Source organism: Hypanus sabinus, chromosome 1 (genome assembly GCF_030144855.1).
Source record: "Hypanus sabinus isolate sHypSab1 chromosome 1, sHypSab1.hap1, whole genome shotgun sequence".
In the NCBI taxonomy this organism is placed as follows: domain Eukaryota; kingdom Metazoa; phylum Chordata; class Chondrichthyes; order Myliobatiformes; family Dasyatidae; genus Hypanus; species Hypanus sabinus.
This window is the reverse complement of record NC_082706.1, coordinates 170,894,411-170,913,434: the sequence shown is the minus strand read 5'-3', so window position 1 is coordinate 170,913,434 and position 19,024 is coordinate 170,894,411. Positions and strand designations below refer to the sequence as shown.

The following is a 19,024-nucleotide window of genomic DNA, read 5'->3' as shown; positions in this document are numbered from 1 at the left end:
GTTGAAGGAGCAACACCTCATACTCTGCCTGGGTAGCCTCCAACCTGATGGCATGAACATCGATTTCTCCAACTTTTTGCTAAGTTTCCTTCACCCACCTTCTTGCATCCCCCATTCTGGTTCTCTTTCTCCTCTCCCACTTGCCAATCACCTCTCCCGGTCCTATTCCTCTTTCCCTTTCTCCTATGGTCAACTCTTTTCTCTCCCATCAAATTCCTTCTTCTCCAGCTCTTTACTTTATCCACCTATCACCTGCTTGCTTCTTACTTCCTCACCCACCTGGCTTTACCTCTTCACCTATCACCTTCTACCTTGTGTACTTCTCCCTCCCCCCACCCCACTTTCTTATTCTGGCTTCTTCCCCCTTCCTTCCAGTCCTGGTGAAGTGTCCCGGCTCAAAATGTTGACTGTTTATTCACATCCATACACGCTGCCTGATCTGCTGAGTTCCTCCAGCATTTTGTGCATGCTGCTCCACAAGTAACAACAATGCCACTATTATCAACAGCTTTAATGAAATTAGGATTGGACTTTGGCACAGTGCAGTAAATTCAGAAGAGGATAAGTCAGTGAGAGATTTAGATAAGAAGCCTGTTGAATGACTCTATGGGAACAATAATTCTAAAACTGAAAGAACAAGCCTTGCAGGCAACTGGTAGTTCTGGCCAACAGTCGTAGATTTGACAACTACAGATGCAGGCTCTTAAGTCAAGATTAAGCAAAATTAATTGAAATTGTGATACAAGGGTATAAAACTTCAAGCTATTGCCGAGAGATGATTGTGAAGTCTTAGAAATGGTACACTGAAGACAATAGGAAAAAATCTCAATAATGAATGAATGTTTATCTCAAAGGAATGCAAACGATGCTCAAGAGAAGCCTTTGTCTATAGCAACCCTAATTTAGTCTGAAACAATGCGGCACATTGAAAACATGGCAATCTAAATTATCTGAATGCACACAGGTACTGAGTTTGAACATATGAGAAACAAGATTTAATAACTTAAGAATTCAGTTACCAACCTTGGTCAAGTTTGACTCCTTCATCAAAACGAGAAAATAATCTGTAGCGTTGAGCCCAGTATTTGGCCAATTCCGGAACAGCTACTATGTCAGATGGAGCATTATAAAATTTCTTCTTCTTTCTTCTTTTTTTGTTTTTCTTAAGGTTCTTCAGCTTTTGCACTGCAAAAGATCTGCAATATGTTAACACTACTAACAGAAATCAGTTTATTTTTTAGCTCCAATGACTAATAGCATGGGTGCTATTAGATATTTCAACCGAACTACAAATGCATCAAAATTACAGGAGAATGCTAAGAATGCATGTGTATAGGCTCAATGATAAGTAAATGGTGTCCTGAAATTTTAGCATATAAAATGTTGGCCAACAGACCAGTGCTTTACTGAATGAATGCTACATTAGTGGGAGTACTAATTCCATTTTTGGAAGAAACATTAAAATAGGACCTTGTTTTTCTTCTCAAGTGGATCAGAATGATCCTGTGGCTTTACTTTGAAGAGCTAATGCCATCCTAGTTTTCCAACCTATCTATATGTCATTTGAGAGACCTGCTACAGGAAATACTGCAGAAAATTTCCAAATGTTACAAATTAACATAATTGAAAAGCAGTTGAAACTGACCGAGAGGGACACGGAAAGAAGGAATAGAAATGTAAGCCTCTCTTTCTCTGCGCTCACTGACTTGTGAATGATAGGCAGGAACATCAAGAAAATGTTGAAAAACTTTAATGGTCACTTTTCTTTTTAAAAACATATTTAAAAATTATTCAGTAAAGTACCCTTTAGAATACTTAGCATTAAATATTGCATAAAGCATATGCTCATGCATTTAAATTAGAAGCTGAAGCAATCAATTAATGATGATTTTGAACTTACACTGAGGACCACCAATTGTCATTCTATTTTCCTAAATGGAATAAGCCTGGTATAGTTTGAATCAGCAGCTCAAAAATAAATGTACCTTGGTTCCGTTCTTCAGTTTGAAACACACATTCATCAGTCTTCTCTGTTGCATCAGGATCAGGTAAAAGAAAGTCTGGAATAGCCAAAGGAACGAGCTGTCTATCAGAGTAGAATTCAGACTTTTCAGCAGGAATAGAGGCCTCATCATGTTTTTCTATCAGCTCTTCTTTGTTGCCCTCATTGCAGATACTAAATTTTGAGGGTTTATGCATATAGGCTGATCTATCACCAGCAACTTCTTCAGTCTCATTTTCACTGTTGCTATTTTCACACATCGAAGAACAAATTTCAATGGAACTGTATGGTTGTTCCCTGCTACTCCGTTCACTAGGACTGTGTGACACAGAGGATGAAACGTCCAAATTAACAGAATCATCTGATGACTCAATTTGTTTTAGAAATCTTTGTACCTGAAAGACAAACAGCAATTAATCAACTAACATGAGGCTATTTGGAGTCTAAATGTGAAGAATTAACTTAATTAATCTACGTGCAAGAGAACTTTGAATACTCCTAGTTAATTCATTACCAAAGCTTAATACATAATAGACACATCAGGTTTTGCTTTAACATACTTTAAAAGTCATGACAGTGAGCTTTATTAAGCATCTAAAAATACACAAAACATCCAAAATAACATTGGCAAAGGTCAGGGAAATGTCAAATGCCAAGCCTTCATTTGAACATTACTGATATGGAGCATAGGATCTAAGTCAGTTATAATTCACTAATGCCAGGAAGGTGACACAACCCATTAATCAGAGGAGTAACCACAAGCATTACCAGAGGTCCTAATCCTTCACATTACTTAGTACCATGATACATAATATTACCTTTTCTAAGGTTTTGCTCTTCTTATTCAGAACTTCTCCTTCACCAAAGAATATATGTTTCTTTCTGGAAACTGCTGGTCTATGCATATCAAGATTCCCAAATTGCTCAATGTCCTTATGATAGAATGCGTGTCCATGAGTAAATTTTGAAATGCTGAATGTGAAGATCATAGGAAAAACAAAAGGCATTTACAAATATTAGTTCCTTTCAGCAGAAAAAGGAAATAGGTTTGTCATCAACATGCATCTTCCTTGACTTTCAATAAGATCATGACTGAACTTTTACTTCAATTCGTGTATCATCTAACAATTTATAAAATTTTCAAGAACTTCTTAATCTCCACTGTTCTGTTGACTAGAGAATCCCAGATCTAGTACTTATGTGATGAAACTTGTTGTGACTTCAATGGTCAATCTATATTTTGAGACTGAGGCTATGTCCATTCGAGACTGGATAATTTTGAAAATGCCAGTTTCGCGTAAAAATGATAGGCGTCCACATCAGGCATTTAAAAAAATATCTCTGTCCATATTAAAAGATATTTCGGCGAATCTCCTCCTACTGCAAATGCGCAGGACACATCTACCGAAAACAAGTGACATGCTTGGTGTCGAATCTTGCCGTGAAAGAGTTAGTGCGTGTTTGTTCAGTTACAGACTAGAAAAACTTAAACGATGGACAGCTGTTGGCTTTCGCGCAGGGGGACTTAAAATTAAAAAAAACAAGTACTGGGGCGTATGGAGGCAACTGACAGGGAGTTCACGGACTGATTGACCTGGCTGACGACGAACATTGAAAAACTGACAAACTCTGTTGCATTAATAAAGCACCTTGTTAAATGTATAAAACATGTCTGCATCAGTGTTATCTTGTATTTCCATACAACGTTACGTTATGCTGTTACACATCTATTGTCAGAGAAGTACTTGCATAAATAGGTAAACCACCTTCATACGAACAAGGACAGAAAACAGGGCAAAGTGAGTATACTTATTTATTCAGTAAGTTATGGGTCAAAGTATTTGGTGAGTACATTTCTAACTCTTTTGGCTTCAGTCTCATTGCAGTCTGTTCTGAAATTGTTAAGTTGCATTCAAGAAAAAAATGAAATGGTGCGCTGCCGTCACCATCTGTTCCGGCACGTCATGACAGCGTTTTTAGATTTCTCCGGTTACCCTATCCACACTGCTCCAGCCAGAGGCGTTTTCAAAATTACACACTCTGGAGAGCGTTTCTGAAAATCTCCGGTTTTGGGGGACGAAAACATCGTTTGTGTGGACGGAGGGTGAAAACGAAGAGAAAAAGCTTCAGTTACAGATTTATCTGGTGTAGTGTGGACGTAGTCTGACTCCTTATAGAATCCTCGGCCTGTGGAAATATCATAAGTACGTCTACTCTGTTAAGCCCCCATAAGACTTTGACATTTCAACAAGAACACCTCTCAGCTCAAGAAATATTAAACCATTTCCTTACAAGTTGCTTCAGAAATGTTTTATATGTTTCTAGTAGCATGTTTTGTGCACAGTCTAAAATATGGGCTGAATGAAGTAGTTTTCAGATTCTGAATCAGGTTTATTATTCACAAACAAGAGAAAATCTGCAGATGCTGGAAATCCAAGCAATGCACACAAAATGCTGGATCAACTCATTAGGCCAGGCAGCATCTATGGAAAAAGAGTACAGTCGATACTTCGGGCTAAGAGCCTTCAAGTCTCAGCCCAAAACGTTGACTATACTCTTTTCCATAGATGCTGCCTGGCCTGCTGAGTTCCTCCAGCATTTTTTGTGCTGCTCAAGTTTATTATGTTATTTACAGACATTACAGTGCAAGACAAAAATTACTGTAAGTTACAAAATAGTTCAAAAGAAGAGTAGTGAGATAGAGTACATGGGTTCATAGACCATTCAAAAATTTGATGATGGAGGTGAAGAAGCTGCTCCATTCATAATATAATCTCATTTGCTACTTCTATTTACTTTTGATTCATTTCTCCAGCCGAGGAAATGAAAGCTGACCAGTAACTCAATGGTTAGCTTCTACTGCAGGGTACTTTTGATTCCACAGTATTCTTACTTTTGGCTAGTATGGTGCTTGAAGCCAAGAGCCGAATAGGCATCTTCCACTGCCACAGTAGGATACTCTTCAGCATCAAATTCATGACTACAGAAAAAAATAAAGCATTAAAATTAATAAATTAATTAGCCAAATGAGAAATAGACCTGCTAAATGATACTCTTTAATGTGTTCTCCAGGGATTCTAATTTTAAAAAAGAATTGAAAGAGAAATTTATATACTATAAAAATGGTTCCTTTACAAAAGAATTTACTGTTTACAGAGTGAAATTATGCACATATTCTAATGGTGAAATAGCACTGTCTTCAAATTTTCAATGATTTTCATTATCATTCACAGAATCTGAAAAATTACAAGTAGAAATATTTCTATGCAGAAAGGGCACTGGAATTGTTTTAAAATACTCTTGCAAAGCCATGAAGGTCTAAAAGTTTTTTTTAAAACTCTATTGGGGAAAAAGAACAGAATTAATGTCACTGAAAGAAATGCAAATTTTTATTTTTGTCTTTGAAACTTGTTGGAAAATTTCCCGTCTTTCAATCACTCTGGGGCTGTGATGCTACTTCTAGTAATATCAGAACCATAAAAAAACAAGTACATTAGAATTTGAGAGTGCTTCTACATTTGACTAAAAATAATTGCAGTGACATAACTTTTATGTGATACAAGTACTAACCACTTAATTACTTATTATCTTGTTCTGCATCCAATACTGTAGCTCTTTCCACCTTACCAGTTTGTTTTCTCACCATGACCAGTTATATAGCATGTAATCTCAGTTTCCATCGTGTGTACAGTATTACTCTGAAAATCTGGCCTATTTGGGAGTTTAGTGCCAGATTAACACAGTTTAAGAGTACTATATGAAATTTCTATAAATATCTCAGCATTTTTTTAATTGATGTTGCCTATTCAGCCAAATAAGTAATAAGGGTCTGTATCCAGAGATACCGGCCACATGACAGATGCACTGCCACCTGGCTGGTTGGAGGACACACCACATGCCAATCAACATTTGGTCCCTCCCAACTGCACACCTAAATTATTGGTCACCTTAATTGGATTATCTCACCCAGCCCCATGCTTTAAAAGGTGAGACTTGCCCTTGGCTAGCCCTCTCTTACAGACCACCACATTGGAGGTAAGTGCATTGATTTATGCTTGGGAAAGTCTATCATTTGTCCTGGTAAGGGAGCCGCAGCTATCCAAGGTCAAGGGGGATAGCTGTTGTAGTGCTTTTCCCTTGTTCTTTGTTTGTGTAACTGTACCCTGTCCCTACACTGCTTTCTGTGTATTGTAGTTGCTTGTGTTGACCCGACTTCCCCTTGTAAATAAATTCCTTATTATTAAAACTGTGTGTGTCCAGGCCTCTACTGTTGAGACTCAAAGAACCAGTTATTTCCCATCACAACTGGGTCTATGAAAGCTCCAGAGTTTAAAGGCAGATATTATCCAGTGGGTCAGATGCCATCTATTGGGATCTCTGAGTGTCCAGAAGATGGACTATTATAGTGCCTACACACTATATAATAGCATGATGAAAATGCAACAAAGTTACAAAGAAACTTTGATTACTTACCTTTTTTTCACCCTTACTGGTTTGGGTTTTGGTGGATCATCCTCATCTTCACTGCTTTGATTCTTTCCTGCTGCAGTGCTGTTTTTTAATGTTTTGCTCAAAGTGCTAGGAGAATCTGCTAATATAATAAATCAGAAATTGTTAGGATGAATAATTTTCAATAGCCTTCATAGGGTGTCCCAAAATCTACAGCTCCCACCGGCAACTTCATAGTGAGACATACAAATCAAATCTAAACCCAATTTGAGCTTCCATCTTTCAACCTTTCTACAAAAATTATTTTTTAAACTGTTTATTTAGCAGCAAACTTTATTCCATTTTTAATTGCCATCCTGTTACAGCAATAAACTAATGTAAGAAGTTACAGATAGCACAGTTTAAAAAAAACTTCTTAGATTAGTGCACATCTAATCTAGTATCTCTAAAATTAAGCAATTTTTTGAACAAAATTAGTGTACAGGACAATTGTAATGGTGACTTTTTTCCTCTTTTGTATTTAAAATGATTGTTCCCTTAAAAGCCAAACAGTGTGATGTACTTCAACAACCTTCAAACAAGCCAGGATAAAATGAGACATACAGCCACTCTAACACATCTCCTAAGCAAAATGTGTTCAAGAATATCTATTAAAAGAATCTCCAGATATTTTATGACCATAAAACATAGGAGCAGAATTAGGCCATTCAGCCCATTGAGTCTGCTTCACCATTCCATCATGACTGATCCAGGTTCCCACTCAACCACATACACCTGCCTTCACCATATCCTTTGATGCCCTGACCGATCAGAAAACCATCAACTTACACCTTGTGTATACCCACGGACTTGGCCTCCGCTCCAGAGCATTCCACAGGTTTCTTACCCTCTGGCTACAAAAAAGTCTCCTTACCTCTGTTCTAAAAGGTCATCCCTCAATTTTGAGCCTGTGACCTGGATACCCCCACCATAGGAAACATCCTCTCCACATCCACCCTATCTAGTCCTTTCAACATTCATCAGGTTTCAATGAGTTCTTCAAAATTCCAGTGCAGGCCCAAAGCTGACAAACACTCCTCATATGTTAACCCCTTCATCCTCGTGGACCTCCTCTGGACTCTCTCCAATGACAACACATCCCTTCTGAGACAATGGGCCCAAGACTTGACAATACTTCAAGTGCAGCCTGATAGTGTCTTATAAAGCCTCAGCATTATCTCCTTGTTTTTATATTCTATTCCCCTTGAAGTAAATGCCAACATTGCATTTGCCGCCTTTTCCACAGACTCAACCTGTAAATTAACCTTCTGGGAGTATTGCACGCAAGTCCCAAGCTACTTTGCACTTCTGATGTTTGAACCTTCTCCCCATTTAGATAATAGTCTACAATATTTTTCGAATGGAAAAAGGATGCAACCTTGGCTGACAAGGGAAGTCAAAGCCAAAGTAAAAGCAAAGAACAGGACTTCCGGTTACGGCACTGTGCTGAGCAGACAAAAAGTTTTGAAATTATGCAACTAAACAACTTTGAAATATTTGAATAGTTCCAGTTTGATCTGATTGGAGATAGAAGGAAAGCCAAAATGCCACCCAAGGCAACAAAGCAGACGCAAAAGTCTCCGAAATTGGGCTCCTCTTGTAACTACGCGATGCAGACCACTGACAATACCGGCAAGGAGGAGGCTTTAACAGGTCAAAGCCAAATCCTAAATGCCATTCAAGTAATGAAGGATGACTTTGTGTCGTGATTTGAAGGGCTACTGAGCGCAATACAAGGTGGGTGGGTGTATTTCTGTTTGGGCAATGCACTCAGTTATGTTCACATTTTAAAATTTACTTTTCATGGTTTTTTATCTATTTTTCTTTTTTGTCACATTGTTATCCCAGTTAGCAGTCATTCTAAATCAATTCAGCTCAACATGATTGAAATTATAACTAATAGTCTATGTCCTGCGGACTTCAGTTTACCTCTTGGAATGTAAGAGGATTAAATAAACTTGTCAAGTTAAAGCAAGTAATGAGTAGGAAAACAGAGTTAAAAGCCAAAATAGTTTTTCCGTAGGAGACCCATTTAACCCCTGAAGATATAGTTAGAGTAAGGAAGAGAAGGCCGGGACAGGTTTTTTCAGCGTCTTTTAACTCACACTCAGGGTGGGTAATTACCCTTATACATAAGTTGGTGCCTTTTCACCTTGTTAATGCTACTGAAGATCAATCTGGCAGTTACCTTATTATTAAATGTGAAATTTTCTCAACCAGGCTCAACTTGGTCAATGTGTGTGGGACAAATGATGACAATCCAGCTTTTTTCAGACGCCTGTTTTTATCATTAGCTGCTCTGCCAGGCTATCCTATTATAGGTGGTGATTTTAATAGTGCACTTCAACCTGAACTAGACAGATCTAAGGGGAAAGATACCTCTCACAATCAAACAAGAAAAGAGTTATTGCAATGTGTTAAAGACTTTAATTTAGTTGATGTGTGGAGAAGGAAGTACCCAGATAAATTATCCTGTGTAAGGGTCTCGGCCCAAAATGTCGACAGTACTTCTCCTATAGATGCTGCCTGGCCTGCTGTATTCCACTAGCATTTTGTGTGTGTTGTTGTACCCAGATAAATTAGCTTTTTCTTGCTATTTTGGCACTTGCCAGACCTTTTCCAGAATTGATTATTACTTAGTTTCAGCTACCTTAATATCTACAATTTCAAGCTGCTGGTATGACAGCATATTAACTTCGGATCATGCTCCAGTTTCATTTACTTGGAACCAGCCTAATGCTTTACATTACTCCCCAAGGTGGTGGCTTCAAAATATATGGCTTAGGGATCCAGAATTTATAAAGTTTATTGGAGAACAGATAGACTACTATTTTGGAATTAATACAGACCAGACATCTGTGGCTATAAGATGGGAAGCCTTTAAAGCTTTTCTTAGAGGTCAGATGATCAGCTTCACCAGCTTTAAGCAGAAATCTTTTAGATTTGAAATAGAACAGCTCGAGAAAAGAATAAAAGAGACTGAATCTGAAATTTTTCAAAATCCCTCTCAGCAGCTATTTGCAGAACTTAACAAACTGAGAGCTAGACATAATGTATTGTCCATTGATAAGGCAACAAAAAGTTTGATAACATTGAAGCAATCCTATTATGAGCAGGGTGAAAAGGCAGGTAAACTCTTGGCCTGGCGTATCAAACAGATACAAACAGAAAGGACAATAAACTCCCTATAATCAGATAAGGGGGTGACAACTGCTGACCCAAAATAAATAAATAATATCTTTCTGAGATTTTACCAAAATTTGTATACATCAGAATATTCAGATTCAACTCCACAAATACAAAAGTAATTTCTGGATTTGTTAGAATTTACACTCCAGGATGAAACGTCCTTGACCTCACTGGAGTATAACTTAGAGGATAAAAAATTGTCTGAAGCCGTAACTAATATGAAGGGAGGGAAAAGTCCTGGGCCTGATGGCATTCAGATTGAAATATATAAAATCTTCAAAACTAAATTAATACCACCTCTGCTTGATATGTATCAGGAGTCATTTGATACTGGATCCCTTCCCCATCTCTCTTAATATGGCAGTAACCATATTAACCATATAACAATCACAGCACGGAAACAGGCCATCTCGGCCCTCCTAGTCCGTGCTGAACTCTTAATCTCACCTAGTCCCACCTACCCGCACTCAGCCCATAACCCTCCACTCCTTTCCTGTCCATATACCTATCCAATTTTATCTTAAATGACACAACTGAACTGGCCTCTACTACTTCTACAGGAAGCTCATTCCACACAGCTATCACTCTCTGAGTAAAGAAATACCCCCTCGTGTTTCCCTTAAACTTCTGCCCCCTAACTCTCAAATCATGTCCTCTCGTTTGAATCTCCCCTACTCTCAATGGAAACAGCCTATTCACGTCAACTCTATCTATCCCTCTCAAAATTTTAAATACCTTGATCAAATCCCCCCCCTCAACCTTCTATGCTCCAATGAATAGAGACCTAACTTGTTCAACCTTTCTCTGTAACTTAAGTGCTGAAACCCAGGTAACATCCTAGTAAATCGTCTCTGCACTCTCTCTAATTTATTGATATCTTTCCTGTAATTCGGTGACCAGAACTGCACACAATATTCTAAATTTGGCCTTACCAATGCCTTACACTAATTACAGTAATTACACTACTATTAAAACCAGGAAAATCACTGTCCCTATGTGGATCTTATAGACCAATTTCACTTCTGAATAATGATCTCAAAATTCTTTAAGGTATTAGCTAGGAGGCTGGAGCCACTCTTGCCAAAGATGGTTCACCCTGACCAAAATGGTTTTGTTAAGACAAGGCTTCCACAACATCCAAAGAGTGCTTAATATACTCTACGAAAAGTCTGGAAGCTCTGATAGTGCTATTCTGTCACTAGATGCCGAGAAAGCTTTTGACAGAGTGGAATGGCAATATCTGTTCAAAGTTTTAGAAAGATTTGGTATGGGAGGAAATTTTTACGATGGATGACGGCATCTGTTGGTCTTGCGAGACCATGAATCTGTGCCTGGAGTTTCCAGGGCGCAGGCCTGGGCAGGTTTGTATGGGAGACCGGCAGTTGCCCAAGCTGCAGGCCTTCCCCTCTCCACGCCACTGATGTTGTCCAAGGGAAGGGCACTAGGACCCAAGCAGCTTGGCACCGGTGACATCGCAGAGCAATGTGGTATTAAGTGCCTTGCTCAAGGATACAACGCGCTGCCTCAGCTGAGGCTTGAACCAGTGACCTTCTGATGCCTTGCCCACTAGACCACGCACCAACAATGGATACAGCTTCTTTATTCTAACACACACGCTGAAATTTTTATTAATGGGCTTTTTTCAGCACCTTTCAAACTCCAAAGGGGAACAAGACAGGGCTGTCCTCCTGATTATCCTGGCCATTGAGCTGCTTGCTATGGCAATTCAAAAAGAGGCTACAATAGGAGGAATAACTATAGGAGATATAGAACATCACATAGCCCTGTACATGGATGACGTAATTTTGTTTTGTTGTAACTTGAAACAAACATTACCTGCCTTAACTGACCTGATAAGTACTTTTGATACTTTTGCAGGCTACAAAATAAACATCAATAAATCTGTAATATTATTCATGGATAAAGATGAGAGACTCAAACCTGAATTCAAACTCCATTCATGGTGTCAGTACAGGGTTTTACTTATTTGGGTGTTAAAATCAATCCTACTATTGATGAAATTATCCCAACTAATTATAATCCTCTCACAGACTCGGTTATTCAACTTATAAACACATGATCAGAATTGCCCATATCTCTGATTGGACGCATAAACATTCCAAAACTGCCAATTTTACCATAGTTCCTGTACCTTTTTCAATCTATCCCACTTTCTCCTCCATCATCTTCCTTTGATTTATTAAAGAAAATTTTTTCTAACTTTATCTGGAATAATAGACGTCCAAGACTCAGGCTTTCCCGATTATATTTGCCGTATGATAGAGGTGGCTTACAGCTACCAAATCTTATATGGTATTTTTGGGCGGCCCAAATTAGAGCACGAATGTTCTACTTCGTTAAGGATCACCCCCCTACTTGGGTCTCAATGGAATCCCAGTCGATCAATATCCCTCTAGATCTTTATTTGTATTCAGCAGATAAGAAAAAAACTGATTAAACAAACTAAAAATCCTTTTTTAAAAATACAAGATGATTTGGCATGATGCTGTTGCATATTTGGGAGAGACATCAGTTATCCCAGTTTACCCCAATCTTTGGTAATGATGGCTTTAGGCCCGGCAGAGCAGACCCTGGTTTTAAAACTTGGTCGACCCGAGGCATAGTAAAGGTGTCTGATCTTTATAAGGGCGATACATTTATGTTATTTGAAGAACTCAAGGCCACATATGGAATTCCAACAAAACACTTTTTTAAAATACCTTCAGTTGCGAAGTTTTATTATGTCCAGGCAAGGCAACAGTTTGAAACTCCCTCCTTCCTCTACCCTAGAGGACATCACTCTGAACTTATCTGAAGCTAGGGGACATGTTTCTGTACTATACAATTTATTTGCAAGCAAATGCAAAGAGTTATCGAACAACATACTTCAAGCATGGAGAATTGATTTGAATGAGAATCTATCTCAAAAAGAATGATCAGAAGCTTGTTCCTTAGCTCAAACCCAATCAGTGAACACTCACTCTAAATTATTACAATATAAATGGATAACCAGACAGTACATTACTCCAGTCAGATTGCATCATTTTAACCCCAACTTGCATTAAATGTAACCATCAAAAGGGGTCTTTGTTTCATTGTATGTGGGATTGCTCCTGGATAATCTGTTTCTGGAAGAAGGTTGCCGGATTTGATTAGTCAGATTATTGGGGAAAAAGGTGCCACTCAATCCTAAATTATGGATACTGAATATTTATCCAAATGACTTTGTAACCTCCAAAATGTAAGGTCTCTGCTTAACATTTGATTTTAGGAAGCTAAACACTGCATAGCCTATTCATGGAAGAAACCATCAACCAGTGGATTCTCACAATGGTTGAAAGGAATGACTTCTTATCTTGCTCTGGAAAAGATGAGCTACATTACAAAAAAAAACTTGACAAATTTTGAGAAATATGGAACATTTTCTACAAGTTCCTGGAGAACAATGTTCAAGATCATGAAAGTAAAGAACTGAATTGACTGCTTTTCTTTTCACAGTGGGATGGTTGTGTCTTTTATATTTTTTCTCTTTTGTTTTTCAATATTTTTCTTCAACTTTGTTATAGTTTCAACATGATATATAGTGTTTTTTTTCTTTTTATTCTGTAAAAACGATAAAGAAAAAGAGATGTTTAAAAAAAATTTTAAAAAGCAAAGAACAGGACATACAAGGAAGCAAAAATTAGTGGGAAAACAGAGGATTGGGAAGTTTTTAAAAGCTTACAAAGGGAAACTAAGAAGGTCATTAAGAGGAAAAACATGAGCTATGAAAGGAACCTAGCAAATAATATCAGAGGATACCAAAAGCTTTTTCAAGTACATAAAGAGTAAAAGACAGGTGAGAGTTAGATATAGGACAGATAGAAAATGATGCTGGAGGAATTGTAATGGGAGATAAGGAGATGGCAGAGGAACTGAACGAGTATTTTGCATCAGTCATCACCGAGGAAGACATCAGCAGTATACCGGACACTCAAAGGTGTCAGGGAAGAGAAGTGTGCGCAGTCACAATTACGACAGAAAGTACTCAGGAAGCTGAATAGTGTAAGGGTAGATAAATCTCCTGGACCAGATGGAATGCACCCTCGTGTTCTGAAAGTAGCAGCTGCGGAAATTGCAGAGGCATTAGCAATGATCTTTCTAAAGTCAATAGATTCTGGCCTGGTTCCGGAGGACTGGAAGATTGCAAGTGTCACTCCACTATTTAAGAAGGGGGCAAGGAAGCAAAAACGAAATTATAGACCTGTTACCCTGACATCAGTGGTTGGGAAGTTGTTGGAGTCGATTGTCAAGGGTGAGGTTATGGAGTACCTGGAGGCATATGACAAGATAGGCCGAACTCAGCATGGTTTCCTTAAAGGAAAATCCTGCCTGATAAACCTAGTGCAATTTTTTGAAGAAACTACAAGTAGGCTAGACAAGGGAGATGCAGTGGATGTTGTGCACTTGAATTTTCAGAAGGCCTTTGACAAGGTGCCGCACATGAGGCTGCTAAACAAGAGCCCATGGAATTACGGGAAAGTTACATACGTTAGAGCATTGGCTGATTGGCAGGAAACAGTGGGAATAAAGGGATCCCATTCTGGTTGGCTGCCGGTTACCAGTGGTGTTCCACAAGGGTCCCTGTTGGAGCTGCTTTTTACGTTGTATATCAACGATTTGGATTATGAAATAGATGTCTTTGTGGCTAAGTTTGCTGATGATACAAAGATAGGTGGAGGGGCTGGTAGTGCTGAGGAAACAGAGTCTGCAGAGAGACTTGGATAGATTCGGAGAATGGGCAAAGAAGTGGCAAATGAATTACAATGTTGGAAAGTGTACGGTCATGCACTTTGGTAGAAGAAATAAATGGGTAGACTATTATTTAAATAGGGAGGGAATTCAAAGTTCTGAGGTGCAATGGGACTTGAGTCCTCGAGCAGGATACCCTTAAGGTTAATCTCCAGGTTGTATCAGTGGTGAAGGTGAATGCAATGTTGGCATTCATTTCTAAAGGAATAGAATATAAGTGCAGGGATGTGACGTTGAGGTGCTAAGGCACTGGTAAGACCTCACTTGGGGTACTGTGTGCAATTTTGGGCTCCTTATTCAAGAAAGGATGTGCTGATGTTGGAGAGGGTTCGGAGGAGATTCACTAGAATGATTCTGGGAATGAGAGGGTTAACATATGAGGAACATTTGACCGCTCTTGGACTGTACTCCTTGGAGTTTAGAAGAATGAAGGGGAACCTTATAGAAACATTCAAATGTTGAAAGGCATGGACAGAGTGGATGCGGCAAAGTTGTTTCCCATGGTGGGGGAGTCCAGTACGAGAGGGCATGACTTAAGGATTGAAGAGCGCCCATTCAGAACAGAGATGCAAAGAAATTTTTAAGTCAGAGGGTGGTGAATCTGTGGAATTTGTTGCCATCTGGTCCAGGTGACTTATCCGCCTTTCAGTTTGCCTTGCACTTTTTCCTTTGTAATAGCAATGGCAGTTGCTCCTGCTCCCTGACACTCACGGATCTCTGGCACACTGTTAGTGTCTTCCTCAGTGAAGACTGATGCAAAGTACTCACCTGCTGTTTCTTTGTCCCACATTACTACCTCACCAGCCCCATTTTCTAGTGGTCTAATATTAACTCTCACCTCCTTTTTACTCTTTATATACAGAAAAATCTTCTTAATATCCTGCTTTATATTATTGACTAGTCTACCCTTGTATTTCATTTTTTCCCTTTTTAGTTGCCTTTTATTGGATTTTAAAAGCTTCCCAATCATTTCTACTTTTATGCAGTCCTTAACTCCCCTTGTCATCTACGGTTGCCTATGCCTGTCATTTGAGAACAACTTCTTCTGGGGGACATGAACTATTCCCAGAAACTTCAGCCACCTCTATTCTGCTGTCATCCCACCTCCAATCAACATGGGCAAGCTCCTCTCTCATGCCTCTGTAATTCCCTTTATTCCATTGCGATACTTATACATGTGACTTATGCTTCTCCCTCTCAAATTGCAGTATGAATTTAATTACATTATGATCACTGCCTACTAAGGATTCCTTTACATTAAGCTCCCTAATAAGATCTGGGTTATTACACAACACTCAATCTAAGATGGCATTTTCCCAGAGAAGGCACAACCACAAGATTCTCAAAAAGAAACACCTCAGAGGCATTTAACAAACTCCCTTTCTTGCAATCCGAAAAATGATTTAATTTAACAATGAAGCACAGAAATCAGTTCTATGGTTTTGTTATTCACTGATAGTAAAACTAAACAATTACCTAGCTCAAATGAGTCCAGTCCAACAAACTTAGCTGGACTCCTTTTTAACCTAGTAACTACAGTGCAGAAGTCTTAGGCAGACGTGAAAAAAAACTGCTGTAAAGATGCTTTCAAAAATAATGAAATGAGAAGCTCCTAAATATTAAACAATTATAAAGAGCAGTCAACAGTAAAATAAATAAAATCAATATCTGGTGTGACCACTGTTTGTCTTTAAAACTGTAACACTTAGATACACTGATGAAGCTTTTTAAGAAAATCAGCTGGTAAGTTGTTCCAAGATGTTCCAAGCATCTTGGAGAATTTACCACAGTATACTGCTGTTTACTTCTGTCTCTCCAGGTAATCATAGCCAACCTTGATGATATTGAGATCATGGTTCTGTGAAGGCCAAACCATCTGTTGCAGAACTCCTTGTCCTTTTTACTGAAAGAAGTTCATTGACCAAAGCTGTGTGTTTGAGGTCATTGTTCTGCCGCAGAATAAAGTTGGGTCTGATCAGACACATCCCTGATGGTATTTATTGTGTGATGGATAAGAATCTGCTTGTACTTTACAGCATCAATGATTTATTAATTGTAACCAGATCACCAACTTCATTGGCAGAAATGGCATCCTGAACTTACAAGGAACCTCTACTGTGCTTCCCTGCTTGCTGCAGACTTTCATCCATGTAGCACTTCTATGGACAAACTGCCTCCTGTTTGAGGCAAAAATTACAAATTTTGACTTGTCAGCCCAGAGCACTTGATGCCATTGTTCAGCGCCTCAATCCTTGTGTTTTTGTGTGTAGCAAGTCTCCTTGGTTTAGTTCTACTTGGGATGAATGGCTTTTTGGCAGCAACTGATCCACGAAGACCACTTCTGATCAGATTTCTCCGGACTTTAGGGGGCGTACTTGGGCTCTGATGGTTTCTGTGAATTCAGAGCTGATAGCAGACCTGGTCTTCTTCCGATTTAGAAGGGACATCAGTTTAATGGATCTCTCATCTGTTGCACTCATTTTTCAGGGCTGACTATTGAATTTCTGCGTGCTTCTTCAAGACCTTGGACAGCACCTCTTCAAATTAAATCTAATGTCATTTAATTACATACACGTATACAACCATATAATGCATATAGAAATGAGAAAATGTTTCTTCGAATCAGGGTGAAAAGTACATAAGACATGATAACTTATGCAGGCAAGGGTAAAATCTACAGAAGAATCACATATAAACAACAAGCTAGGGTGCATTAATATGAAATATTGCAAGGTACAGAACAGATTAGCCAATGACACTTTGAATATGATGCAGGTGGGAGTTGAGAAGCTTGACAGCTTGAGGAAAGAAACCGTTTCTCACTCCAGCCGTTCTTGTTTTTAATGCATCACAGTCTCCTGCCTGATGGTAGAAAGTCAAAGAGGAAGCTGGATGAATGAGTGGGATTCTTAACAATACTGAGGGCCCTGCGTATGCAGCGTTCCTGATAAATGTCCCCGATCTTCTTAGGAAATGGTGGCACTTCTTAGCAACTTCCTGAAGTCCACAATGATTTCCTTTGTCTTCCCCATGTTAAAGCTTAGCTTGTTCTTTATACCAATCCGCCAGCCGCTTCATTTCCTCTCTATAATCCGTCACTTCATTGTTCTTGATAAGGCCAACCACTGCCGTGTCATCTGCAAACTCGATGACAAGGTTTGAGCTGGATCCTGCGACTGTCATGCATCAGCAGTGGACACAGCAACAGGCTGAGCAGACAAGCTTGTGGAATGCCTGAGTTCAGAGTTATCAGATGAGAGAAGTTGCAGAGGGAGGTGTTGAGACCCAGAGAGGGGTCAAAGTTTTTTTAAAAAAAAACTTCCCAATCCTGTCTTGTCACTAATTTTTGCTTTTTGTATGCTATTTCTTTTGCTTTTACTTGCGTCTTGTGTCTCTGGTATCACAGAAGTGACTAAGTTCTCTGAGAATCATCCCATTTCACCTTACTGATGAAACAGGAAAGCACAGTTCTTGCTTCCCTGAGAGCTGTCACATCTTCCAACCTAAAAGCAGCATCACAATCCCTCAGCCTGGCACGGACCTCTGCAGTAAGCCAGGGCTTCTGATTTCCACTCACCCAGATCTGCTTCGTGATGGTGACCTCCCCTGATATTTTAGTTCTCTGTGTAGCTGGTCACAGAATCGACACATTCCTGGACGTTAATATGGTCGCCATAGGTAGCAGCCTCCCTGAACATTCTCCGTTTCGTATAATCAAAGCAGTCCTACAGTGCAGAGACTGCACCCTCAGACCAGGTTTCACCACATTTAGAACTGGCTTGACCTATGTGATCACTGGTTTGTATGCTGGAATTAACATTACAGCTAAGTGATCTTGATAGTCCAATGTAGGGTTGAGGGAATGCTTTATAGGAACCTGATATTTTACTGTAAACCAGCTCTAGTGTATCTTCATCTCTGGTAGCAAATCAACATGCTGGTGCAATTTAGGCAGGACTGTCTTTAGGTTTGCATGGTTAAAATCACCTGTGATAATGAAGATATCATCAGGGTGTTTGCTTTGAAAGTAACTGATGGCATTGTAGAGCTCATACAGTATCCCATTGGCATTAGCTGGGATGTGGGAGGGGTACACACAGCTACCAATACAACTGTAGTGAACTCCCTCACTATATAAACCTGTCTGCACTTCACAAAATAAACTCAACCATCAATGAACAATGGGATGCTACCACGTAAGTGTCTGTACACCAGTTCTTATTTATGTAAATACAGATACTGCTACCGCAAGCCTTGCCTGAGATCACTGGATTGCTGTTAGCCCGAACCATGCTGAACCCCTCCAGCTGGATGGCTGCGTCTGGGATGGATTCATGAAGCAATGATTCTGTGAGGATGAGTGCACAGATGTTTTTGTCTCGCCAGTTTAGTCTCAGGCACATGTAACCTGGATTATTTTCAAGTGAGCAGAGGTTTGCCAGAAAGAAAGAGGGGCGAGCCGGTCTGAAGGGATTCCAGAGTGTTGTTCCCTTTTTGTTTCCATTGCACCTCTTTCAGCATCACTCAGAGGTCTGAAGCAGGCAGTGGTGTATA

The 19,024-nt window shown here is 39.3% G+C and overlaps 1 protein-coding gene across 2 annotated transcripts in view; it reads right to left on the bottom strand.

Moving 5' to 3' along the window:
• tgs1 (trimethylguanosine synthase 1) overlaps positions 1-19,024 on the bottom strand; it is a 53,528-nt gene that overhangs the window by 17,778 nt on the left and 16,726 nt on the right. Inside the window, exons 5-9 of one of the 2 annotated variants that reach the window (XM_059981136.1) lie at positions 6,476-6,593; positions 4,896-4,982; positions 2,821-2,974; positions 1,986-2,397; positions 1,024-1,185 (exon numbers count right to left, since the gene is read on the bottom strand). In XM_059981136.1, coding sequence (XP_059837119.1) covers positions 1,024-1,185; positions 1,986-2,397; positions 2,821-2,974; positions 4,896-4,982; positions 6,476-6,593 — 933 coding nt within the window. The remainder of the gene's footprint in view (positions 1-1,023; positions 1,186-1,985; positions 2,398-2,820; positions 2,975-4,895; positions 4,983-6,475; positions 6,594-19,024) is intronic. The other variant, XM_059981139.1, reaches the window with a different exon arrangement.